The sequence below is a fragment of the Schistocerca americana genome, chromosome 5, assembly GCF_021461395.2.
Source record: "Schistocerca americana isolate TAMUIC-IGC-003095 chromosome 5, iqSchAmer2.1, whole genome shotgun sequence".
Lineage (NCBI taxonomy): Eukaryota > Metazoa > Arthropoda > Insecta > Orthoptera > Acrididae > Schistocerca > Schistocerca americana.
Window position 1 is genome coordinate 131,234,549 of NC_060123.1, and position 26,575 is coordinate 131,261,123.

The 26,575-nt window shown below is 41.5% G+C and overlaps 2 protein-coding genes across 2 annotated transcripts in view; one reads left to right on the forward strand and one right to left on the reverse strand.

Annotated features, from left to right (window-relative positions):
* LOC124616787 (probable leucine--tRNA ligase, mitochondrial) overlaps positions 1 to 6,563 on the reverse strand; it is a 130,974-nt gene extending 124,411 nt beyond the window's left edge. Inside the window, exon 1 of the mRNA XM_047145202.1 lies at positions 6,252 to 6,563. Within this exon, the coding sequence (XP_047001158.1) occupies positions 6,252 to 6,362 (111 nt within the window). The 5' untranslated portion in view covers positions 6,363 to 6,563. The remainder of the gene's footprint in view (positions 1 to 6,251) is intronic.
* Positions 6,564 to 6,697: 134 nt separating this feature from the next.
* On the forward strand, positions 6,698 to 18,489 carry LOC124615511 (60S ribosomal protein L13). Its single transcript, XM_047143470.1, has 5 exons — positions 6,698 to 6,844; positions 7,010 to 7,262; positions 7,897 to 8,073; positions 18,016 to 18,147; positions 18,316 to 18,489. The coding sequence occupies exons 2-5, from the start codon at positions 7,017 to 7,019 to the stop codon at positions 18,427 to 18,429; spliced, it is 669 nt and encodes a 222-aa protein (XP_046999426.1). The 5' UTR covers positions 6,698 to 6,844; positions 7,010 to 7,016; the 3' UTR covers positions 18,430 to 18,489.
* Positions 18,490 to 26,575: the final 8,086 nt, after the last annotated feature.

Sequence of the window (26,575 nt, forward strand, 5' to 3'; positions counted from 1 at the left end):
AGGGAGGGAGGGAGGGAGGGAGGGAGGGAGGGAGGGAGGGAAAAATGGTCCCAGTTTTCTTGCACATGTTACTAAAGAAACCAGGATGACAACCTCAGTCCTATTATAGGAATATGTTAATCGAGCCTCCAGCTTCCTCGGCGTTAAATGATTCATTTTGATAAGAGAGAAGATTTTGTCGGGGAGGGGGAGAGGCAGACTCTACACTGATGATAACTGCAGAGAAAAAGTGTAACAGCTCTTGTTTGAAGGACACAATAACTATAACTTGATATCAATCACCTGAAGTAGCTCACACTGCAATACAGGGAGGAAGCAACTACAGAATCACTTAGTCAATTAGGTTATACACCTTCAGCAGATGACATATAAGCCTTTTCATCATAGAGAATGATAATTTAGAGCCCTAGACAATACAATTATTAGTGCCCTTACCTAACAAATTGAGATAAATGTGATTACAAAACACAAATACTGCAACATGAAACACAAATACAGTGTAAAATAGAATAAGCAAATGTACAACTGCAAATTCTCAACTCTGTCTTCCATTCATATCAAATATATCATTTTAATATTTTGAATATAATCTTCATGATAATTTACTTTTAGAAGAAAATCAAACACTATTTAAATAAGGCGCAGAGCAATGCCTTTGCTACTGATCCTTTCAAGAGAATCAGGCTATTGGTGGTGGGTTGCTACCACTTGAAACTACACTCCAGAGGAGTGAGATGCTTCATAAATTGCATAAGACACCTTTAAGTGGCTGGTGAGCATCCTCTTTAACGATTCTACCCACACAAATAATTAGGGTTACACCGCAATGTGTACCTGATCTTTCACTGGCTTCAGGGTACAAATTATTTTGGTCCCCCTTGAGGAGTCATGATATTGGTTGGTTTAATAACTAAAAGAACCCAACTACAAGGTAATCAGTCCATCCTACCTGGAGCAGGCAATTCAACAAAGCAACATACCTAAGAAGGACCTAGTGTGCAAAAGCCATGCAAAGAAAACATCAACATCTACCAAATGTCAACATAACCAAGAGAAAGGGGGGAAAGGAAGAAAGGCAGGCAAGGTGCATTGTCCAGAGAGCAACTGGAGGTCCCCAAAGGCAGTAAGTGCAATGGGGAATATATTCCGTCCCCCCCCCCCCCGTCCCCCCGCCCTCTTACCAGACACACCCCACCCAACACTACCCAGAAAAGAATGACACAGACAGGATGAGAGAGGCACAGGGAAGCAGTGGAAAAACACTAAGTCAAACAGAACATGCGAGAAGGGTGATGACGAGCAAAAGAGTGGGTAGGGCAAGGTCTGGGACAGACCACCAAACCGAGACAGCCTTGTCAGGGCGAAGGAAGCAACAGAGTCTCCTGCCAACCCATCAAAGAGCCAACAAGGCTGACGTGACTTCCCTACGAGAGATTGGTAAAAACCCCTTTCATGAATAAATTGTAAAACAAGCTCAGCTACTGAGGCATTATCCACTAACAGCAGTGCTAGATAGTCAGGAAGATTGAGTGTCCGTCGCAGGGCAGCTAGATTAGGGCAGTCCCACAAAATGTGTCATTTGGAGGACAATCAAGAGCATCAAGGCCTCTAGCACTTTGAATTTCTTACACATCAATAGGAGTGATAGTGCAGTAAAGAATCAACAACCTGATGACAATTTCAGAAGCTTTCAAGAGACCCTAAAATATGAGTCGGACAGCGTTCTACATTCCAGTTCATAGATACATTTCTTGAAAGTCTATCTTCACATCACCGAAGACAAAAAATCCACCTTTATCATTTCCACTGATCTAGTTTTTTGACTTTAGCTGTGCAGCCTCATCTTCACATCTCACCGTCAAACAGGCACCACAATGACAGTGGTGCAGATCCTTGTAACAAAGGAGATAACCAAGAGTCAGCCTAGTATGACCAATGCAGAGCTGGCAAAGGACGATGGAGTCCTTGTGAGAGGCGCGCATGGATGACCTCCACAAATCTCTGATCTCCTTAATTGGCCACAATTTGTTCAGCAAGGTCATAGTCTGCCACACTGCAATCCAAATCCTTAGAATCTGATGGCATAACACCAATCAAAGGACCGAATCTGCCAATTTGGCCAGTGTGTCAGTGAGTTCATTCTCTGGGTTCCCAACATGACCCAGGATCTAAGCAAAGGGTATAGTGTGTCCACACTGTTCGAGGGCAAGAGGGGAATCCCAGATCGTCAGGACCATGGGATGGTGAGGGTAACAGAGGTCAAGTGTTGCAAACTGCTCACAGAGTCACTACTGATGAGGAAGGACTCACCAGTGCAGGAACAGATATACTCAAGAGCACGAGAGATGGCTACCAGCTTCAAAGTAAAATCACTGCAACTCTCCAGCAAGGAGCAGAGTTCATTGCATCTTGCATGAATATATGTGAAGCCAGCATGACAGGAAACCACTGAGCCATAAGTATATACTACTTCTAAACCCCCAAATGCACTGAGAACGGGGAAGAGTTGGTAACGGAGGGCCTTACGATGAGATAAGGCTTTTGGACTTGTGATAGGTCAAGACAGAGCTGTGGACAAGGGATGCGCCATGGAGGTGTATGTGAGCAGGCCCATAGAAGAGGTGATAAAAGTGGAAAGCTGTAGTTCAGAAAAGAGGAATTACATGTGGATGGCAATCATAAACACAGACGTGGGCTACCACTGTGGGAGGTGGATCTCCATATCTGGAAAGTGGAGCAGCGTATGCATAGGACATAAAGGATAATCTATTGATGGTTCAGAACCTGCAATGTTGACATCTGCCTCCCCAAGGAAACCGATCACAGGGCTAGTCCAAAGGGCACCAGTTGCCAGTCATACACCACAATAATGTATTGGTTCCAGAACCTGTAACATCAAAGGCGATACCGAGCCACATTCGAGACTCCCGTAGCCTAAATCGGCTGGACCAAGTAACTTGCAGAGGACATTGGTTGAACTGGCTGGAGGATAACTGTTCAGTTGAGGAGGCAGTTTGTATGATTTAAAAACTGTAATAATGATACTTTCTTGCCACCGGGAAGGGAATTCCCCTTGCTCCAGAGGTGGTTAAAAAGGACAAGTATATGATGGTGGCTAGCCACCAATAAGTGCTGAAGCATTTGGTTGAGCACCCAGCCTGGTCCAGGAGCATGGTGGGGCAAAATGCAAGGGCACTTGTGAATTCGCACTCACTACACATGCAGCGGGGAATGGGGGAACAAAACAGAAAAGAAGTCTTGCTGGTAGATCAAAACTATGTGCCGGACCAAGACTCGAACTCAGGACCTTTGCCTTTTGTGGGCAAGTGCTCTACCAACTGAGCTACCCGAGCACGACTCATGCCCCGTCCTCACAGCTCTACTTCTGCCAGTATCTCGTCTCCTACCTTCCAAACTACAGAAGCTCTCCTGCGAACCTTGCAGAACTAGCACTCCTGAAAGAATGCTAGTTCTGCAAGGTTCGCAGGAGAGCTTCTGTAAAGTTTGGAAGGTAGGAGACGAGATACTGGCAGAAGTAAAGCTGTGAGTGCTAGTTCTGCAAGGTTCGCAGGAGAGCTTCTGTAAAGTTTGGAAGGTAGGAGATGAGATATTGGCAGAAGTAAAGCTGTGAGGACGGGGCGTGAGTCGTGCTCGGGTAGCTCAGTTGGTAGAGCACTTGCCCGCGAAAGGCAAAGCTCCCGAGTTCGAGTCTCGGTCCGGCACACAGTTTTGATCTTCCAGGAAGTTTCATATCAGCGCACACTCCGCTGCAGAGTGAAAATCTCATTCTAGAAAGGAAGTCATTCCACACAGAGTTTGAGAAGACAGAATATAGGTGGATAGTGAACAGACACTACGACCTGGGCAAAATGCTCAGCGATAGAGCTCACACTGGTGAGGGTAACACCATTCAGGGAAATGCCCAGGACACCTATAGGAGGACAATGGCCAAAATTGCACCTGATCTTTGCCCATACCTTCGAAAAGGGAGTGTGCAGCCCTATGGCAGCAACATATCATTCTCAATAATCTGTTTCTGATGTTTAAGAAGATAGTAGGCCCAGTGACAAAGGCATTTAAATACCAGGAGGTGGTATAGGGATGGATGCCAGTGGTAACACTGAAGAGCACTGCGGTGGTCTTTAATAACCCCAACAATTTCAGGGGTCCACTAATGGACAGTCTTCCACTGGGGAGAACCTGAGAAAGAAGGAATCGCCAAAGCTGCTACCGAAAGGATGGCATTGCTCAAACTCTGTACAAACTCATCAACGTCACTGTGTGTAGGAGCAGTTACTATGACAGCCGAGGAAAAGGCATCTCAATCCACATTAGTTAAAGCACATCTGGGAAGGTGTCCAGATGAGTGATTCTGGAGAAAAGATACGACGATAACAAAATGATCGCTGTTGCACAAATTGTCATGAACCCCCCATTGAATTGAGGGGAGGAATCAAGGGCTACAGATGGAAAGATCAGTGGACAAGAAAGTGTCATTTGCCACACTAAAGTGAGTAGGGGCACCAGTGTTGAGGAAGCAAAGATCAAGGTCTGCCAGCATGTCTTCAACAACCCTGCCCTGGTCAGTGGTAACAGAACCACCACACAGAGGGCTATGGGCATTATAATCCCAGCGAGAACAAAGGGTGAAGGGAGCTGTAGAAGGGTGGCAAGAAGGGTAGGAGGGTTAGTCTCTGGGGGAAGATAAAGATCACTCATCTGTACCACAGAGTCTAAATGGATCCAAAGCACCACTGCTCCAGTGCAGCACGAGGAGGAACCCAGGATCTAACAATTTCCATGTGGACCAATGTACAGACAGAAATAGCAACTCACCAATGGCCAATCCGGTTCTGGCAAAAAGCTTAAAAACATGAAGGGCCAACAATTGAGTATGCAGAAAATGTGATTTCTACAATATAAGACAAGCTGCATAGTAGAAACAAAGAAGAGACTGCAATTCTAGAAGGTGACAATAGTAACCAGTACAGTTCCATTGGAGGAGAGTAGTACAAGAGGCTTGATGGACATCAACTAGTCCATAATCAGCCATTGTGCAGAGTCAGTGTCCATCACCAGTAAGGATGGGGTTACATCCATGAATGTAAGATCAGATCCTGATGGAGAGGGAGGGCTGACAACCCCTGGGATGTTGGAGGGGGATGGGGGGGCCTTGTGCTGAGACTTACGCACCATCGTCGTCATAATACTCTCTTTCGGAAGGTGAGAGGAGGTGTAATCGAGAAGACGGCAAATTGCAACAGGAATTGAAAGAGAATGAGCAGCCTTGAGGACCACAGAGCACTGGTCCTCAAAGTAACAGGTTTCTTGTCCCAGAGATGCTGGGCAGGGAGCCTGATACCCACCAGGTGCCAGAGAAGAGGGTTTCTTCCACGGCCAAGGAGAACGATTCCATCATTTGCCATATGCAGTTTTGAGAAATGTATGTCCTGTGGGGATTTGAACTAGCATATTTCCCAATAAAAGGTGTGTCTTAATGCTACACCAGCTTGCTCTGCAAGTTCTCAGAAAAAAATGATTAGATAGCACAAAAACTTTATGAACCAGTTAACATGTTTGATTACCCTCTACACAAATATGACATTAAACTGGTGATGCTGGATGCATTTCCCTTGTAACCTCTGGATCATATACGAAAAACAACCTATAGATTCTAAATCAGTACAAGGAGTAATCAAACAAAAGGTGTTGAAAGATGGAAAGAAAAAGAAATCTGTATTTGGTGCCCTAATGTTTCATAATGACAGCTCCACAGGGGACGCACATTTTTGTTCTGCAAAGAAAATTTTGCCATGCATACAATACAAAGTGTGCTCTCTTTGTTTTATGGAGACCATCACGTTTAGAGGAATATTTTATTTTAATCAGTGGAAACACTGGCCTACTAGTATCTAACACAGACACTGAAGCATTATCCTAAAACAACATGTCTGGGAAATCAAATTTGGCGTTTATTTTTATTGCTTCATTACAGTTCAAATCTTATTTTGTATTCAATCTGTCGCTCGTTAAGAGTTGAATGCTATATTTTTGGGGAAAAACTCAAACTGGAAGTCAACTGGGGGGGTAAGTAGTTAACTGCGATGCAGCAAGAGGCCGATTATTTCTCCGAAATTTATCGACCTATAATTTCGAAACGTTGCTGGAAACACTACAAATTTCCTAAATTCATCCATAATGTAACTCCTGATTCTCAAAACGGGGTGTCTCTCTTTTATACTTTCACTTACCCATCTCCTAATTCCACTAGATATACACCTGCTGTTCTTCCCATACTTTGAAAGTTTCTCGAGAAGACAACTTGAAAAAGCTTTCGAAATACTCGCCGGCACAGGTACCATCCTGAAGTTTTGTTTTCTTACGAGTTTTTGAATAACACAGCCTAGCGTTATATTTTAAATGTTGTACTACAAACATCTGTCATATGTGTGATGGCACATTGTGGCGTCTTGCGTCTTTCGGTCTATTTCTTCTTTTCATTTGCTACTGCTTCATCCCAACACTCCCTTATCCCTAATGTTTTGTAAACTATTAGGAAGCACCTGGTTCGCCAAAGATCCTGTTGATGGCAGCCATAGGTGAAATCGCAATTTATCAAGTTCGTCAACATATCTACGTAAGAGATTTGAAAAATAAAGAGAAATATTTTGTGCTTATAATTATATTTCCTTTCCAGGGTTAACGGATATAAAGTAACTACATATTATTTGAAAACTTTCCTACTGCCAAAGATACTAACACAGTCTTTTATAAGATCTTTGACAAACTGGTCTTTCCTCGTGTCGGCTGAGGGTGGTGAGGAGAAGACGTGAGAATATTAGTGGTAAGTTGTATCGCATGCCATCGGTTTTTTTCGACGATATTTAAGTGCAGTAATACTTCATATAGTATATTCTTTCATCGCTTTCTAGATAGAACAAGCATGTTGCTAAGTCCAGTGTTAAAACTTGTTAATCCACTGTAACGAGACTTAACCTCTGTTTTTCAGTGCCAGGATGGCGCCCAAGAGGAATAATATGATCCCTAATGGGCATTTTCATAAGGATTGGCAGCGATTTGTGAAAACTTGGTTCAACCAACCAGCAAGAAAAATTAGGCGAAGACAAAACAGAATTAAGAAGGCAAAGGCTATTGCTCCTAGGCCAGCAGCCGGTCCTTTGAGACCCGTTGTGCGATGTCCAACGTTTAGGTATCATACTAAATTACGTGCGGGTCGTGGTTTCACATTGGAAGAAATAAAGGTAGGTGTAATATGACCATGTGGTTTATGTAATGTTACGTGATGTGTGAACATGTGATGTAGGTATTTAGATGCGAGTTTTCTTTGTAGCTATGGTTGCGGGTATTTTGAAGGATTATGTTGCAGCAGTAGTATTGCCGTTAAATTGTAGCTCATGCTCATTAACCGAAAACACGTTCAAGAACGATGCGGACTACAAGACTTGGTTCGTGTAGTCAGCTGTTTAGGTAGTCTCTATTTTCTGTTTAGTACTGTTTCTTGCTGAAGCTTGTCTTGTAAGTAGTGCTGGCGTTTGAGATTAATGTATGCTAGCTTTGGGGAGCTGGTGATTACATGGGAAAATATTTAAAACCATTAAACTATAGGATCATATGTACATTTCGTATATATTATTAACAACTGTTGGTGAAAATTGTTTATTTTTAGTTCTGTGGATTGTTAGCGTCACTGGGAATGAATAGAGTGATATGGTTTTGAGGTGAAAGTACTTTTTTTCATGAACCATTGTGGCACTATGAAAGCTCTCATGATCAAGTTTGAGAGATTTCAGCAAACAGTAAGGTATAATTTTATCAGCTGGTACTGCTGTGCTACCTATTGTGGTTTCTTTACTTAGTTACATCTTTCTATTTCAGGGTGCTGGACTCAATGCAAATTTTGCAAGATCGATTGGGATTGCTGTTGATCATCGTCGTAGGAACAAGTCGGTGGAATCCTTGCAGCAGAATGTTCAACGTCTGAAGGAGTACCGATCTAAACTCATACTATTCCCTGTTCATGAAAATAAGCGACTAAGGAAGGGTGAAGCCACGGTATGTTATTTTCTGCTCTTAGCATTGTTTTACGTAGTTTAATCACTTAATGTTAAGAGTTGAGAGCTTTGTTTTTACATGGCTAGGCTATGTTAAATGTGGAACCTTTCAGTTGTGCCAGTTTCATAAAAATGTTACTCAGGTCTTCAATTCTGTTGGTTGTAAGTTGAAAATTTTCCCATGTGGAAGGAATAGCAGTGTTACACCTGTTGGTTTTAAAATTTGAAACATGTTCAATGAAATTGTAGAAAAGCTGTTTAAAATATAAACACTATGGAATTAAAATTTGGTCCAAAGTGTGTAAAAGTACATGGCAAATACTGCTGTATGAGAAAACAAGTTGACAAAAATTCAATTTCTGTAGGGCTGTCTGTTAATTACCCCAAATTTGCCTGTCTAAAAATTAACCCCAAGTCACCCTACCTGTTGTGGAGTTTGGAGCACCCTGGTCATTTTGATTTGTGGAGATCAGTAGGATTCAGTTTTCAGATGCTGAGAAGGTGACTTTTTCGGCAATGTTCTAAGGTTTTTATGAGTTCGTTGAGAATCCTTGGTTCGAAATATTTTTTGAAAGTATCTGTCTGGAGTGTATCCTGATACAGACGTGAAATGTGGAAGATATATTGTACAGACCACACAAGAAGATGAATTTGGGATGTGGTGATACCAGAAGAGTGTGAAAGATTAGATGGACAGACCAAATAATTAATCAAGAGGTACTGAATTGATTTTTGACAGGCAAGAGCTGTATGGAATAACTTAATTCAAATTATACAGGGTGTTTCAAAAATGACCGGTATATTTGAAACGGCAATAAAAACTAAATGAGCAGCGATAGAATTACACCGTTTGTTGCAATATGCTTGGGACAACAGTACATTTTCAGGCAGACGAACTTTCGAAATTACAGTAGTTACAATTTTCAACAACAGATGGCGCTGCAAGTGATGTGAAAGATATAGAAGACAACGCAGTCTGTGGGTGCGCCATTCTGTACGTCGTCTTTCTGCTGTAAGTGTGTGCTGTTCACAACGTGCAAGTGTGCTGTAGACAACATGGTTTATTCCTTAGAACAGAGGAGTTTTCTGGTGTTGGAATTCCACCGCCTAGAACACAGTGTTGTTGCAAGAAGACGAAGTTTTCAACGGAGGTTTAATGTAACCAAAGGACCGAAAAGCGATACAATAAAGGATCTGTTTGAAAAATTTCAACGGACTGGGAACGTGATGGATGAACGTGCTGGAAAGGTAGGGCGACCGCGTACGGCAACCACAGAGGGCAACGCGCAGCAGGTGATCCAACAGCGGCCTCGGGTTTCTGTTCGCCGTGTTGCAGCTGCGGTCCAAATGACGCCAATGTCCACGTATCATCTCATGCGCCAGAGTTTACACCTCTATCCATACAAAATTCAAACGCGGCAACCCCTCAGGGCCGCTACCATAGCTGCACGAGAGACATTCGCTAACGATATAGTGCACAGGATTGATGACGGCGATATGCATGTGGGCAGCATTTGGTTTACTGACGAAGCTTATTTTTACCTGGACGGCTTCGTCATAAACAGAACTGGCGCATATGGGGAACCGAAAAGCCCCATGTTGCAGTCCCATCGTCCCTGCATCCTCAGAAAGTACTGGTCTGGGCCGCCATTTCTTCCAAAGGAATCATTGGCCTATTTTTCAGATCCAAAACGATTACTGCATCACGCTATCTGGACATTCTTTGTGAATTTGTGGCGGTACAAACTGCCTTAGATGACACTGCGAACACCTCGTGGTTTATGCAAGATGGTGCCCGGCCACATCGCACGGCCGACGTCTTTAATTTCCTGAATGAATATTTCGATGATCGTGTGATTGCTTTGGGCTATCCGAAACATACAGGAGGCGGCGTGGATTGGCCTCCCTATTCGCCAGACATGAACCCCTGTGACTTCTTTCTGTGGGTACACTTGAAAGACCAGGTGTACTGCCAGAATCCAGAAACAATTGAACAGCTGAAGCAGTACATCTCATCTGCATGTGAAGCCATTCCGCCAGACACGTTGTCAAAGGTTTCGGGTAATTTCATTCAGAGACTACGCCATATTATTGCTACGCATGGTGGATATGTGGAAAATATCGTACTATAGAGTTTCCCAGACCGCAGCGCCATCTGTTGTTGACAATTGTAACTACTGTAATTTCGAAAGTTTGTCTGCCTGAAAATGTACTGTTGTCCCAAGCATATTGCAACAAACGGTGTATTTCTATTGCTGCTCGTTTAGTTTTTATTGCCGTTTCAAATATACCGGTCATTTTTGAAACACCCTGTAAATACAGTAATGGGAAGTCATTAGTGGAAATCAAGGATTGTAGATAACAGCTCTCTGGATAAGCTGATTGGTGTTACTGTATGTAGTGAGAGCTCTTCAGTTGGCTTATTGTGAGGTAGTGCCTAATTTAGGTTGATAATATATGCATAACTGAGCTGAAAGTTTTAAGTGTAATGATTTTTACTCCATCACCATTGTATTTGTTTACTGTAGCATTGTGTGGTTCTAATAATGGCAAAGTGCAATAATATCATGATTGAGTAATTTGGTTGAGGCATTAGGTATTCAGTATTGACATAATCAAGACGACAGCATCAAGCTTTCTGATGTCACTCTGGGCTAAAAAATGTTAATGTGTGCCCACACTATCTGAGACTGCAGTGGAGTTTCATGAATGTAGCTATTATGTATATATGTTCATACTGTGAAAACTATTGTGAAGTGCTTGTCAGAGGGTACTTCCCAATTTGCAAGCTATTAGAGCTTCTTCCTGTTCCATTCATGAAGTATGGGAAGTATGTTTAAATGCTTCTCTATGCACTGTAGTTAATGTAAGCTTGTCTTGCAATATGTTGGATTGTAATATATTCCTAGTGCCTTCATTTAATGCTATTTCTTGGAACTTCGTAAATAGGCTTTCTAGGGATAGTTTGCCTCTTACTTGTCTGTCAGTTCACTATCTTTGTGGCACTTTCCCATGGGTCAAACATGTGCTGTTCTCTGTATGCATTCAGTATCCCCTATTAGTCCTGTTTGGTACGAGTCCCACACACTTCAGCAACATTAGAGGCTGGATCACCTAAGTGGTACGTAAGAAATCTTTGTAAACTGAAAGATTTTTACTATTCTACCAGTGACTCTTGTCTATTACATGCTTTACCTATTACTAAGCGTGTGTGATAGTTCCAGTTCCTTTCCCTGTGCATTGTCACACTCGGGTATTTTCCATCTTACTGCCACTCTGAAGTCTCATTATAGATAACAGCATCATTTGCAGTAAGTTGGAAGTTGCTATTAATATTATGTGCAAGGTCATTATATACAACATGAATAGGAAGAGCCCCCGACACACCATCCTGAGGCACCCATGAAGCTACACCTGCTTTTGTTGACACTCCATCCAAGATAACATTCTTCATCATCCTTCTCAAAAATCATCAGTCCAGTCAGATTTCCCTCGACCCCCATAAGATTGTACACTCATGCTCATAAATTAAGGATAATAGCAGAATGTGGTACCACACAATGTGGCACTACACAAAACTGGTGCTAATAGCATAGATGCATAGGGAACACACACAACTCACATCTGTAAGTCCACGGTATTGGTGATAAGTTGAGAAAACCGTCCCGAAACACATGCTACAAAACGCCACTGTTTCCTGCACACGTACCCCGACATCAATATGGAATATGATCACAATGCACACGTACACAGGCCACACAACGGGTTGGAATACTATGGATCAGGTGGTTGAGCAGCTGATGGTGTATAGCCTCCCATTCTTGCACCAGTGCCTGTCGGAACTCCTGAAGTGTCGCAGGGGTTTGAAGACGTGCAGCGATACTTTGACAGAGAGTGTCCCAGATGTGCTCGATGGGGTTTAGGTCTGGAGAACAGGCAGGCCATTCCATTTGCCTGATCTTCTGTTTCAAGGTACTCTTCCATGATGGCAGCTCGGTGGGGCCTTGAGTTAACATCCATCAGGATGAAGGTGGGATCCACTGCCACCCTGAAAAGATGGACATACTGGTGCAAAATGACGTACCGATACACGTGACCTGTTGCAGGTCATCAGTCAAGCCCACCCCACCCCACACCATCAAACCACGACTTCCATACAGGTCCCTTTCAAGGCCCTTAAGGAGTTGGTATCTGGTTCCTGGTTGACACCAGATGAAAACCCGGCAAAAATCACTGTTCAGACTATACCTGGACTCGTCCGTGAACATACCCTGGGACCACTGTTCGAATGACCATGTACTGTGTTTTCGACACCATGCTTTATGGGCCCTCCTGTGACCCGGGGTCAGTGGAATGCACCTTGCAGGTCTCCGGGCGAGTAAACCACGTCTGTTCAATTGTCTGTAGATTGTGTGTCTGGAGACAACTGTTCCAGTGGCTGCGGTAAGGTCCCGAGCAAGGCTACCTGCAGTACTCCGTGGCTGTCTGAGGGCACTGATGGTGAGATATCAGTCTTCTTGTGGTGTTGTACACTGTGGACGTCCCGTACTGTAGTGCCTGGACATGTTCTCTGTCTGCTGGTATCGTTGCCATAATCTTGATATCACACTTTTGTGCCACACGGAGGGCCCGTGCTACAACCTGCTGTGTTTGACCAGCCTCTTGTTGCCCTAGTATTCTACCTCTCATAATGTCATCAATATGTGTTCTTTGAGCCATTTTCAACACACAGTCGCCTTTAGCACATCTGAAACTGCACACACATGCGCGCGTGTGTGCTCTCTCTCTCTCTCTCTCTCTCTCTCTCTCTCTCTCTCTCTCTCTCTCTCTCTCTGCACCGTACTCTGACATGCACCCACACACCTCTGAGTATGTGGGCTGCTGCCAGCCCCACCGTGCGACCTGTGCTTTCTTCCTACTACTTCGTTGGAGGGGTCTGTGGTAGATTGTAGTTAATTGAGGCTAACTCCACTGCAAACTGTGTATAGAATCTAATAGGGATTCCATCAGGCTTTGGAGCTTTGTTAGATTTCAGCCACTTCTCAGTTCCAGTCACTGATTTTACTTCTCTGTGCAGTGGTGCGAGAATTAAACTGAAGCCTGGGATTTTCATTTTTAAGGGAATGTCTGAAAATGGAGTTACGCATTTTTGCTTCCATTTTGCTACCCTCAATTTCAATCCTCGTTATCTCTGAGTGTTAAGACACTAATTTCAGGATCACGAACACCCTTTACGTATGACCATCATTTATTTGGGTTTTGTGGGAGATCCTTTGGTAATATTTTGCTGTGGTACTCATTGAAGGCTTCATGCAGTACCCAGTTGAGAGCCAAACATATTTTCTTTGGCATGTCTCTAGTCCTGTATATTGTTTTACACCTGTTATGCAGTAGTCTTTCTTTAGAAGTTTTTTTTTTACAGTGACCATATACAGTGGTGGGGTCCCTCCCATCATGAACTATTGTACTGGGTACATATGTTTACTGTGTGGTCATCTATTCTAGATGTGAGCCACAGTTCATCTATATGTTCCTCTAAAGAGCTAAAGATCTCAGAGTTTCTCACAAAGATAAATCATTACAGCTTCTGTGTCTAGTTCACTGAAAATATAAATCCAATGTCTTTTAGTTACCCTTTGTATTTTGGTAATCATTGTTGCTGCAACTACCTCATGGCCACTGATAAAGTTTTTATGTAGGTATCCTCAGATATCAAGTCTGTTTGTTGCTCTTAGGTCAAACATATTTTGAACTTTGGTTTCTGTAAAGTTTTCTGCTGCATCTGGAGGTGAGTGGTGGTCAGTAAAAGAATTGAACATGATTTTATGTCCACCCATGATACTAAGTTTTGCCCAAGCAGTATCACATGCGGTTTGTTTCTATCTTGGTGAGATAGTTTCTTGTCTACTGTGAAAGATACACAACCTTTATCTGCCTTTAGCCTATCCTAAAAAATTTCCGCAAGTATCACACTGCTATCAATTTTGGGTTTCAACCAGCATTCTTTACCTAAAATAGTGAGGGTTCCACAGTGTTTCAAACTCGTGCACTTCATTGCGAATACAGATATAATAGTTGTCAAAGCTTAGTGACATTTTAGTCTTGTTTATATGCATATTGACCACTCATCACCGCAACTATGTTCACCCCGATAGCTGAATGGTCAGCATGACAGACTGCCGTCCTAAGCGCCCTGGGTTTGATTCCCGGCTGGGTTGGGGATTTCCTCCACTCAGGGACTGGGTGTTGTCTTCATTATTTCATCCCCATCTGGTGTGCAGGTTGCCCAATGTGGTGTCGAATGTAATAAGACCTGCACCAAGGCAGCCGGACCTGCCCCGTAGGGACCCTGCTGGCCAATGATGCCAAATGCTCATTTCCTGTTTTACTGCAACTATATGGTGAGAAGGGACAGTTTAATAGGAGACATCCTGTGGCCTCGAGGCTTAGTTAATTTGGTGGGAAAGTAAAATGAGAGGAGAGGGTAAAAAAATTAAAGGGCTAAATAAAGTAGATGGAAATAGGTGCATTGCTGTACTTAATTCCCATATGAATGAAAAGTCCAGAGAAGAGTGCTGCATCAAACCAGGCTATAGTCTGAAGATGAACTTTAATGTAGCACTATTGCAAAATTGCCAAGCCATGGAGTTTAAGGGAATACTGAAGCTCACAGTTAGGCAAAATTGTGTCCAACCTGTCTGTAAACATCAGCATCAAAGTTGAGGATGCCGATTGATTATTCGAACTACATTAGCACAATGCAATTTGCTTTCACCCAAGTATACCCATGTGTACATGATTCAGAAATTAAAACAGTAAGAAACAAGTGAGCGCCGTGATTGGAAATTCTGCTACTGATGTATGCATAGTAACTGCAATTTTAAATAACCGCCAGAACTCACGAAAAACTATGGCGTACTCTTCAGCTTCTGCTGGTAGCGGTAGTATAGAGTGTATACTGATGGCAATTTTACTGTTGCAATGTTAGTTATGGAAAACTTAGTATATATTGCATGGAAAAGATAATGTTCCATATATATACCAATTTATCGTGAGAAGTAAAGTTGCAGCTGCTGCAGCAAGTACTTGGTCCAGCAGTGCCCACTGGTTTGCCCACTGGTTTTCATGTCAGTAGTTTCCCCACACGTGTGATATAAAAATTTTGACATTATCTCTTATTTTCTCCTGTTTGTTTCTACATTGCACTTTAGTATCTGTCCAACGTTATAAACATAAACAAGCTAACAGTATATTTTTCTGCCAACTGTATTTTCTCTCTTCCCCAACCCAGTTCAAATACTGTTCTGATGATTTATTGCAGTTTAAAGTTAGTTAATCAAAACCTGCAGAAACATTTTGAAAGGATCCCTAAAATGCCTCCTGCATTTCTAGTAGAATCTAAAACGAATATCTTACGTATTATCCGACATGTCGTGCACAAGTAGGATAATATATTTGTTTTAGTCTACTAGAAATGTGGGAGGCATTTTAGGGACCCTTTCAAAATGTTTCTGCAGGTTTTTATTACCTGACTTTGCTCTAAACTGCAATAAATCATCAGAATAGTATTTGAACTTGTTTTTTGTGTTACTAGTAAGTCATGTAATGCACAAAAATATACGAGAAACAGTTTCAACCTAGCAAAATTTTGCAACACTCTCATTGACATGTTCTTCTATTCTGCTAGTTCAGTTTAATGTGTTATACATGGCATGAAAAGCGCAAATGACTGACAAACTGCTCCCTTCGATAGCGTTCGAATTGACCAGCCATGGATATGACACCTAGTCAATTCAAAATGGTCTCGTAGATCGTTGCCATGGTTTTAATATAATTTTACACTTTTGGGGCATCCTAAGTCTCCTTATTTTCAGCATAATTTCAGACATCGGTATTATTGACACCATCTCGGTTTATAAGGTTTCCCGATGTCTTTATTTTGATGGACTGCTTAATTATGGTGTCACAAAAATTTTGTTTGCACCACAGTAGTGGAGGTATCAAATAAAGATTGCGGTCTAACAGTATTCACTAAATCTCACCAATCATCACAGCCAAGAGAATTAGAAAGCAATGATGGAATTTGTGTTTCACAGAATATCTGTGTGAGCTCTAAAAAAGAAGAGCATCAAAGGGGGTAATGGTATCAGTAACAGTTAAGTACAGTAGGAAACACATTGCAGAAATGAAAACTGGAGAAGACTGCAGGTCGGTACAAATTCCTACATCAGTATTGACAATAATAAGCTTTACTTCCACCCTTTTCCTGATGCCGAAGTAGCTATGCTGGTGTACCTGTATTCTTCTCCAACATCTATTGTAGAAAACTGATTAAATGACAGATTGTTAAACAATCGTATTGACTGTAGGTACCAGAGAGGCTGTTGCGAGATAATTGCTGACAGTGAGAAGATTGATATCCTTCCCAAATTTCATGACCTTCCAAGCAAAGATGCTCAAGATTTGTACCTACTGGGCCTTATTGATACTTATAATTTCAAGAAGTGCACACCTTGGAAATTAGATGGTGATGGAAAAAATAAGCTCTGTTCCAGTTTTCAGTATTTTGTAATGTGTGGCTCACGTAGAGTGCAAGTGTGTCAAAAAGCATTTCAGTTTCCAATCCTTTGAAATGAAATGAAACTGGTGTTCTGTTACATGTTAATAAATGGGAAACTGCCACAAGATAAACGTGGGCAGAATGTGAAAGGAAGTAAAATTCCTGAAAACAATAGATGAACATTACAGTCTTTTCCTCTGACGTCCTCATATTATGCTGGAAAATAAATTCAGTACTTAGATTTGTGATTGTATGTGAAAACATTGTACTGGGTGTACTGTACTGCGTATCCATAGTTGTGAAATGACTTCTAAGGGCAGTATTTTTGCGAAAATTGTTAGTTCAGCAGCCCACAGATGTATGTTCTCTTTTTGAGGAGCGTAATGCGAAATTAAAAAGTGCCCATTTCTGTGAAACTCCGACTTGCAGTCGGAGCAGATTAGCAGATTCATCTCCAAAGGAGTTGAAAGTTTTAGGAGTCCCTGAAAGAAGCCAAATCTCAGTATCTTCAAAATGAAGAAATAGGTGCCATTGCCTTTGACTATATGCAGAATTTGCCGTTACCAAAAATTCCTGTGCAAGAGGTATTTTATATGCAGCAACTATGGGTAAATGTGTTTAATATCTGCAATTTAAAAGATGGCAGCACAATGGTATATCTTTATCATGAGGGTGATGGAAGGAAAGGTGCGAATGATGTGTGCACTTTCCTATACCACTACATTAAAAACTACATTCCAGACACAATCATCTCATCTAGTTTTCAGATGGACGTACTGGACAAAACTGAAATTGCACAATGGTGAGACTGTGTATAGGACTGAATACAGTTGGTCGATTTGAGTAATTACCCAAGTTTCCTGAACGTGGTCATTCATACCTACCATGTGATAGAAATTTTGGGGTATTCAAAAAGATAATAAAAAATTGTGGTAATTTGTATTCCAAAATGTTGAATTAATAGCAAACAGCAGAAAAAATGTGGAAGTTCCTGTTGCAGAGTATGGTGAAATCATTGATTTTGATAAATTGTGTGTGTGTGTGTGTGTGTGTGTGTGTGTGTGTGTTTGTTGTGCCTATCCACGACTCATAATATCTGCTATATGGTGATTAGCAATCTGTCCTTTTCATAATATTGTCATTATTCCATCCTGGATTTTCTATTATTTGATTTTACCTTTAAGATAAATTCAACATGAAAATGGGAGTGTCCCTGAAGGTCTCCATCCTATTTCAGTCTGTTAGTATTAATCCAGTTAACAGAGAAGAAGAATATTGGGGGAAATAGGGATACTAGAGAAACATTTTTTGTTGTGAATACCTGTGTATTAATCTGCAAATGGCATAATTTTTAATTTATTTTATGTTTTAATTCCTTAACAGGAGGAGGAGAGGAAGGTGGCTAGCCAACTGAAAACAACAGTGATGCCAATAAAGCAGCCATCTGTGAAACCTAAAGCAAGGACTATTACCGAAGAGGATAAGAAGTTCTCTGCCTTTACTGCTCTGCGCAAGGTTTGTTACTACACGTATATTTTAAAAGATAGTTTTGTCTTGTTTTGCCTGTGGTCGTGTGTGCTAGTAACATTGTACCATGTTAATGACACAGCAGATGCTTTGCTTTTGACTTAATGCATAGCCATCATGTAGTAGAGAAACTTGAACAAATCTCATGTGTTCCAGGCACGTGCTGATGCTCGTTTGGTGGGTATAAGAGCTAAACGGCTGAAGGATGCTGCTGAGAATCCAGATGATGTAAGCAAGGCAGGCAAGGAAGCAAAGAAGAAGAAGAAGTGAAATTGATGTTAACTGTGTAATATTTTCACAAATAAATGATAAAGGGAATGTGTTCTGTTACTCCCTACTTTGACTTGTATAATGAATGCCTTCTAACCTTCACAATGTCCTTATTGTCTGTCCTCATTAATCTGCTGCTTCGAACCTGTTGCCCTGTAACTCATACCCCTGTAAAAATTGTAGCTGGAAGATATGTCTCATAAATCCTCAATGTACAAACTACTCCAGTCCTGCCACAGGCATTTAAGATCCCATCAGAGGGAGGTTGCCTGTGAAATGAGCATAGCTGCAACCACTGTGCAACATTCTGTGGGCATGACCACACACAAGCTGCCTGACTGCATGAAAGACCACTTTACGATGTTTGATGGTAGAATTAGGCTCGTTCTTGACACCTGATGTCACACATTCTCAGACAGAAAATGGGTGTTCTGTAGTATTCTGAAACCTCTACTGTGAAAACACATGATCAGCAACTTAAGTTATGTTGAAAGTCACTCCATTTGTTGAGAATTTTTGTGGGTGATAGTGGTAAGCAAGAAATTCTACACAAGCAACTGGGGGACATGTTTGCAGGATACATGCTTTCTTAAAGTGCAAAGCCCCTCTATGCACATACCAAAACAGTTCTTGAAACTGGCAAAACTGCTTTCCCCGTCCATGCCTGGAGCAACATGGACTGCCATCTTCTTGAATAGGACTAGGCCTGTGCCTTGCCTGCCTCTATCTCCTTCCAGTCCTCTTAACATGAGCTCACGTGCATCATCCTTTCCTTTTCTCTGGTTCTCGAGCACAACCCTCTTGATGCTGCACTTGGCAGCCCACCTACCTGTGTCTGCCATGTCCCTGCACACTCCCACAGGCAGAATCGCAGCATCTCCCCTCCCACCCCCCAATCTTGTTTTCCCTTCCCTTCCCTTCCCTGCTCCATGTGTTTCCTGTACCCCCATCCCAGTGAATATTATTACTACAGATATTTCCCTTGGGCTATGTAGGTCGACATTAGGAAAGATGTTTTTGTTCTAATGTTTTCTTAGTATAATCAAAGTAGTTGTGGGATACTCTGATGTAACAGTGTGTGGGGGTAAGCATTATTACAAATAAAGCTATCTATCTCTCAAGTCTCCAGAATAAAAAATGTTCCACTCATTAGTTGATTTGATGAGTTATTTTCCTATGGTTTACTTGTGTTTCTTGGTAAATCGGTGTTTTGTTACATCATATTCTAAGTCTTCCGGTTTCAGTACGCTTGTGGTAATAGAATTTTAAAAAGCCCTAGCTTAACTTGGTTATTCTTATAAACCTAGTAAAACAGAGGACTGAGATCACCGACATGTTCTCACTCACAGCGATCCAGTCAGATTCAAACTTGTCATTAAATTGACTATTCTGTAGAATTTGTTCATATTGCCAATCTTCTGAGTACACTGGTTCAGTCCAATTTTTATACAGGTATTTCATTTGGGCTCTGAAGGCAATATTCAAGGGATTAATAGTATCATCAAGGGCCTGATTCATTCTTAAGAATTAGTACTGTAAGTAGTGGCAGTCAAAGTAGAGCATATCCCATTATGAAGGAGAACTTTGGAAGTGTAGGCAAAGTAATTGTAGTGCAGAGATATTGCTGCAGTAGAATGCATAACTGACATTAATGATAGGAGACATTTGGTCAAGAGTTCAGCAATTTGTGGAAAGATGAATTAGGTTATTAAGAGGCCAAGCTTGAGCATAGCTCAGGCCACAACACTGAAAAGATCGTGCCCAAGTATGCGTGAGCTGCCCATTGCTAGAAAACTGGATTTGTTTAGTACGAGGACAATGTATGGAGGTCTTGTGATCTGTTCTGTAACTTGGGCTGCCTTCTGTTGTCAATTTCTAGAATTATTCTGGAAAAAAATTAGCGAGCATAATAGCTACTGTCGTAAATAACAGCCAATATGATCTCATGGCCATAATTTTAATTGTGTGTGTGTGTGTGTGTGTGTGTGTGTGTGTGTGTGTGTGTGTGTGTGTGTGTGCATGTGCGCGCGCGCTTGTACGCTCTTTCTTACTTCATAAAAATCTCAAGATTATGGCCAAGCTGCCCTGGCAATCCTTGAATCCTAAGTATCTAACAGTCTTACCAGTTCATGGAGCAGTCTTATGTGAGTAAAAGTAACATACAAGGTGTGCCATAAGGATTTGTACCAGGGCTTCTGTTGTTTCTGAAAAACATATTGTATAGTCCTCAAACAACACAGCATTATTTGCTTGTTGGAAGAGTAATTACAGGCAGTTTTGATTCTCAGCTGGGTTGGAGGCTTTTCGGAGGGTCGGGACAAATGGACTATATTATACGCATTATTTGCTGAACTGCCTCGTTCACACAAAGCTGAACCATAACATGTACAGCCAGAAACATCAAGTCACCCCTTGTTTTGCATGGTACTATCACAGCACAGGCCTACATTGATGTTTTAAGCACCGTCTTGCTTCACATTGTTGAAGAGCAGTTCGGGGATGGGAGGGCATCTTTAAACACGATCGAGTACCTGTTCATAATGCATGGCCTGTGACGGAGTGATAACACAACAGCAATGTCCCTGTAATGATCTAGCCAGCACAGAGTCCTGACCTGAATCCTATTGAACACATTTGGCGTGTTTTGGACTGCCAACTTTGTATTAGGCCTCACTGACCGACATTGATACTTCTCCTCAGTGCAGCACTCCGTGAAGAATGGGCTGCTATTCGTCAAGAAACCTTCCGGCACCTGATTGAACATATGCCTGCCTCTCTCTCTCTCTCTCTCTCTCTCTCTCTCTCTCTCTCTCACTCTGTGTGTGTGTGTGTGTGTGTGTGTGTGTGTGTGTGTAAGACAAGGTGAGCCCAATAAAACCAGAAACTGACTGATGACATTATAAATTGATATTGCGGACCAAATTAGAAAAAATGGCTTTTTATTTTCAATTTAGTGGAAGATATTTATTTTTTTATGTATGTATTGTATACTCACTTATAGTTAGTGTAGTCTGCTTTACGATTCTCTGTGTGGCTTACTGGTGCTCGATACTTGGATTTTAGAGGTTAGCAGGCCTTCTCTGCCCTTAATCTTAACTATTTTAATGGAATAAACTCTAAAGTACAGTACTGTAAGATAATAGCATAGGCAAGTATTATGTTTCTTAGATTACTTGCTTTGTAGGAACTGTACCACATTTCCACCCATGATTTTTCTCTAAATATTTTGATGGTATCACCAAGATAATGCCTCTGTTGAGGTCAAAATTAAGTGCGACAGTCTTTGTTATACATCTCTAGATGAAACCAAGTCGATTGTTGGATGATTTTATCAGCTACCTGATTCCGCTGTGACAGTCATTCAAAGAAAGTATACAGTCAATCGCACAGAAATACCCAGATCATGCTCTATTAATTGGAGGCGACTTCAGTCTACCAACTATAGACTGGCATGCGTATGAATTCATTGCAGGGGGCACAGATACAGTCTTGCAAAGTACTTTTGAACACAGTTTTCTGAAAACTGTCTTGAGCAGCTAGTTTAGCACCCAACATGCAGTGGAAATATCTTAGACCTTGTTGCTACAAACAAGCCAAACCTTGTTGATGAAATCGGAAAAACCTTGAGGAGGCAAGGCTGTTGCATTCTCGGTTCAAAAGAGAACGCCTAAATGACGATAGGCGAAGGATAGCAGAGATTGTTCACCTGTGAAAAGATCTATGCACGACGCATACAACTACCGTCGTCATACCTTAGCCAAAGAACCCAAGAGAATTCTGGTCCTATGTAAAATCACAAAGCAGGTCTAAGGCTTCCAACCACTCGCTCACTGACCAGTGTGGTGTGGCAGTAGAAGATAATAAAACAGAAGCTGAAGTTTCATATTTCATGTTTAAGAAATCATTTGTGCAGGAGTCCTGTACAGGTGACAGTAATAAGCATCACTGGTGTAGAGAAACAACTGAAAGAGTTGAAAACAATCAATTTGCCACATCTGGAGGGAATCTGAATCTGGTTGTACAAAGAGAACTCTACAGCATTTTGCCCTTACTTAGCTTGCATTTATTGCAATTCTCTCATCCAGAAGTCCGAAGTGACTGGAAAAACGCGAAAGTGCCTCCATCCTACAAGAAGAGTAGAAGAATGGTCCTGCATAATTACAGACTAATATCATTAATATCGGTCTGCTGCAGCATTTTTGAACATATTCTGAGTTTGAATATAATAAATTTACTAGATAATGAAAAGTTTCTGTCCACAAATCAAACCGGTTTTAGAAAGCATCGCGGATGTGAAACTCGGCTTCCCCTTTTCTCACATGATTTCCTGCAAACTGTGGATGAAGGGCAACAGGCAGATCCCCCATATCAGGATTTCCAAAAAGCATTTGACATGGTGCTCCAATGCAGACTGCTAACAAAGATATGAGTATGGAATACTTTCCCAGGTATGCGAGTGGGTTGAAGACTTCTTATGTAATAGAACCCAGTATGTATAAGGGGCATTCAAAAAGAAACGAGCCGGAGGCATATAATTACAGAAATCAGTTCCTGTTTGTTAGAAGTATTGATCCTGGCTGTTGAAACACTTGTCCCACTGTGACACAAGGTGGTGAACAGCTGTCTCATAAAATTCCCAGGGCTGCGATGTTAACCAGTTCTGTATGTACAGCTGGATGTTGTCAGAGATGAATTGTTTGCCCCTCAGAGCCTTTTTGAGGGAACCAAGATGGCCCCCTTTTGATTCACTTCCTGCAGTACGGGACAACAGTGAATGCCCAGCATTACTTGCAAACCTTGACCACCCTTTGCCAAGCAATCAAATCAAAATGACGAGGCAATTTCACCCGTGGGGTCTCTCTGCTCCACGACAATGCAAAGCCACACACGGCCTACATAATTGCGGCATTTCTGCAGAAATTCAAATGGGAGGTTCTCGGCCACCCTCCATACAGTCTGGACCTCTCTCCCTGTGATTACGGCATTTTTGGTCCTCTTAAAAAGGCTCTGAGGGGCAAATGATTCACCTCGGACGACGACTTCCAGCTATATGTGCGGAACTGGTTAACATCGCAGTCCTGGGAATTTCATGAGACAGCCATTCACTGCCTTGTGTGACAGTGGGACAAGTGTCTCAAGAGCCAGGGGTCAATACTTGTAACATACAGATGCTGGTTTCTTTAATTATGCCTCCGACTCGTTTCTTTTTGACTGCCCCCTTATAGATAGTGTTGGTGAAAATGTTTTCAAAGCATGACTGAATATGTCTTATTGTTGTTTGATAATTATGGTTAAGAAAAAAAATTCTACAGTTTTAACACCTAAGAAACTTCTCTTTGTTGAGTATAAAAGAAACATGGCAAGGAAAGTTCTGGCGGAATGCAAAATGTAGGAGTAGACGAAACAACCCACCAAAAAAGTGGTGAGTTATTGACAGACCCAAAAAGAAAGGAAGAAAAAAATCACACACCAAGAAAGTACTCGATGAAGATGACGTGGGGTAGTGGATTGGGAAGGGACGACAGAACTGATTAAAAGGAGACTGGATAGAGGGTGTGGGTGCAGTGGGTTAGCAAAGTTTGAGGCCAAGAGTATTACTAGACTGAATAATGTGTTGCAAGGGTAGCTCGTATAAAGTAGAACCTCAATAAAATGTCACTTTAAAGTCTAGTGGGCGGCTGGAATGCTAAAAAGATCAGATAATCAGAAGAGACTGAACAAAGTTATTTACAGAGCTCAAAACAATGTAGTAAATCAAAATTAAATAAAAAATTACATTTCTGATAAAGAGAGAGGAAATCAGAAATCCATTTTAAAAATTGTAAAATTTTTTTTGTGCCAATTTCTTGAGCCTTGACTGTGTCATGCCACTTCTTTGCTCACAATATGTCCATAGTTGTGGCTAGCTGCTGTTCCAAATATTCGAGGGCAGCTTCGAATGCGTCCTCTGCTGCAGAGTGGCTAATCTTTCCGTCGTCTTCTTTTTCATCGTCATCTTGCTCAACACTATACTGTTGCAAATCAATACTGATATTTGATCGTCCTCAAGGTCTTGATTGGTAACAGCAGCAATGTCGTCTGTTAGCAATTCATCTACTTCAGCAGGCTGTATATCATTCTGAAGAGTTTGCAAGTCAATGACTAAATCTGCAGTGTCTGGAAGTTCTTGCCTTAGGCTGAGACAAACCTCCTTGCATGATATTTAAAGAGTGGTTTTCTTGCAGTCTTACCAATCTTGACCAACTTTTTCAATTGCAACTTTTATGCTGAGGCTATTTAAGTCTTCAAAAAGTTCACAACCATTCTCTGTTTTCTCTGACAAGGTGCAGACTTATTTCCTCCTGTAACATCGTTTTAATTACTCAGTAACATCCAGGTCAATTGTTTGGATTATTCAAGTCATGTGGGTGGGCAAAGACATAGTTTTTACTGTATGTCACCTTGTTGAAGTTCAGATGCAGAGGGGAGCTTGGAATCATTGTCTAGCAGTACAGTTAATGGGGTGGTAGGTTGTTTGATGTAAAGTTTTTTTTAACAACTGGAACAAATGTCTCAAAAGACCATATTTAAAAATATTACTATTCATCCAAGCACTTTTTTGAGTTTTGTAATAAAAACGAACTACTGGCATGTTGAAGTTTTTGAAGGCTCTTGGTTTCTCACAATTGCCAATTACAAACAATGGCAATTTATTGCCACCACATGCATTACCGTATCTTGCTCTGACCAGTATGTCCTTTGCTAGTTTTGTGCCTGTGACTTCCTTTCTTTGGGGCAAGGGATTTTTGAAGGAGAATTTTCTGTTTTAGCCCCATCTCATCAGTGTTGTATAATGGATCGGCTACCAGTTTATTTTCTAAGACTTTCTTTTCCAAATTTCTCAACAAATTCTCTACTTGCAGCATCACCTGAAATAGCAGCTTGCCTAACGCCGTGATGATTTTTCCGCTGGTGAAGCCAACCTTCACTTGCTTGGAATTTGTATTCTACACCCGTTTCTGGTGCAACTGAAAACATTTCATGATAGGGCATGAAAGTGGGGTCCCCTTATGCCTTTTCTGACTAAACCAAATCCACACATTGTCATCCAAGAGCACAAGTTTTTTTCAATACTTTACTAGTTCATAAATAATTTTCATAGTCTACAGTTACCTAAAAAGCTAAAGATCAAGTGAGAGCAGGCATTGTCTGCAGGGGAAATAGTTACTGTTGAAATTAAGTTTCTCAGGATAGCCACAAGTTGCACTCGGTAGGTTTTATTTACTGTTTTTGATCTATAGTATTACAAGAACATCATCAAGATGGTGGAAATTCTCCTGGAGGTGGTAGTGACCCCATCAAGTCAATATGTACAAGCACAAATCTTTTGTAATTGTTAGAGATTATCCTCAAAGTCAGATGGACATGACACCCCACATTACTCATTTGGCCTGCCAAAGGTTCCTGTGCCCATTTTTACAGTCTTTGATCATGCTGAATAACACACAATGCTCTGTCGCTAGACAATATGTGGTTTTTATGCTCATATTTGCCAGATCATGAACATTATGAAATGCGTGCCTGTAGTAGATTTCTGGTTCAAAAGGACAGTGTTTTCGTGGAAAGAAGTCACACCAAATTTTCAGATTTGAATTAGGCAACTGTACTTGCACTTCTAGGAGACCAATCGTCTTGTCTTAAAGGAACTCGTGCAAGTGTGTGTTATTGCCTTTTGCCTGTTTATACATGGAAAGAAATCTGTAGCAAAGTTTTCTGCACCTGATATGTGCCCCATGTGAGTATGAATTGTTATATATATATTCTATTTGCCTGTGCTGTCTCTGAGAACAGCGTTCAACGCATTGCATGAAAACAAATGCTAGGAATAATGGTTGGTGAGTATAGTGAAATATTTTGCCCCCAATAATGCCCAAAAATGCCTGGTGGCTTTGGACAATATCCTTGAGAAAATAAATTGCAGCGGGCTGCCAAGCAGATTTAATGTTGTTGCAAAACTGTACCTATTGCTGTTTGACTGGCATTTACCACAATGGGCAAAACTGCCAAGGAACAGGTTGTGCTAAATGTCACATGGACTACACTTTCTCTCACTGCATTCAAAGCCTGTTGCATTTCTGGCGCCCAAATGACGATGCACTTACCTTTG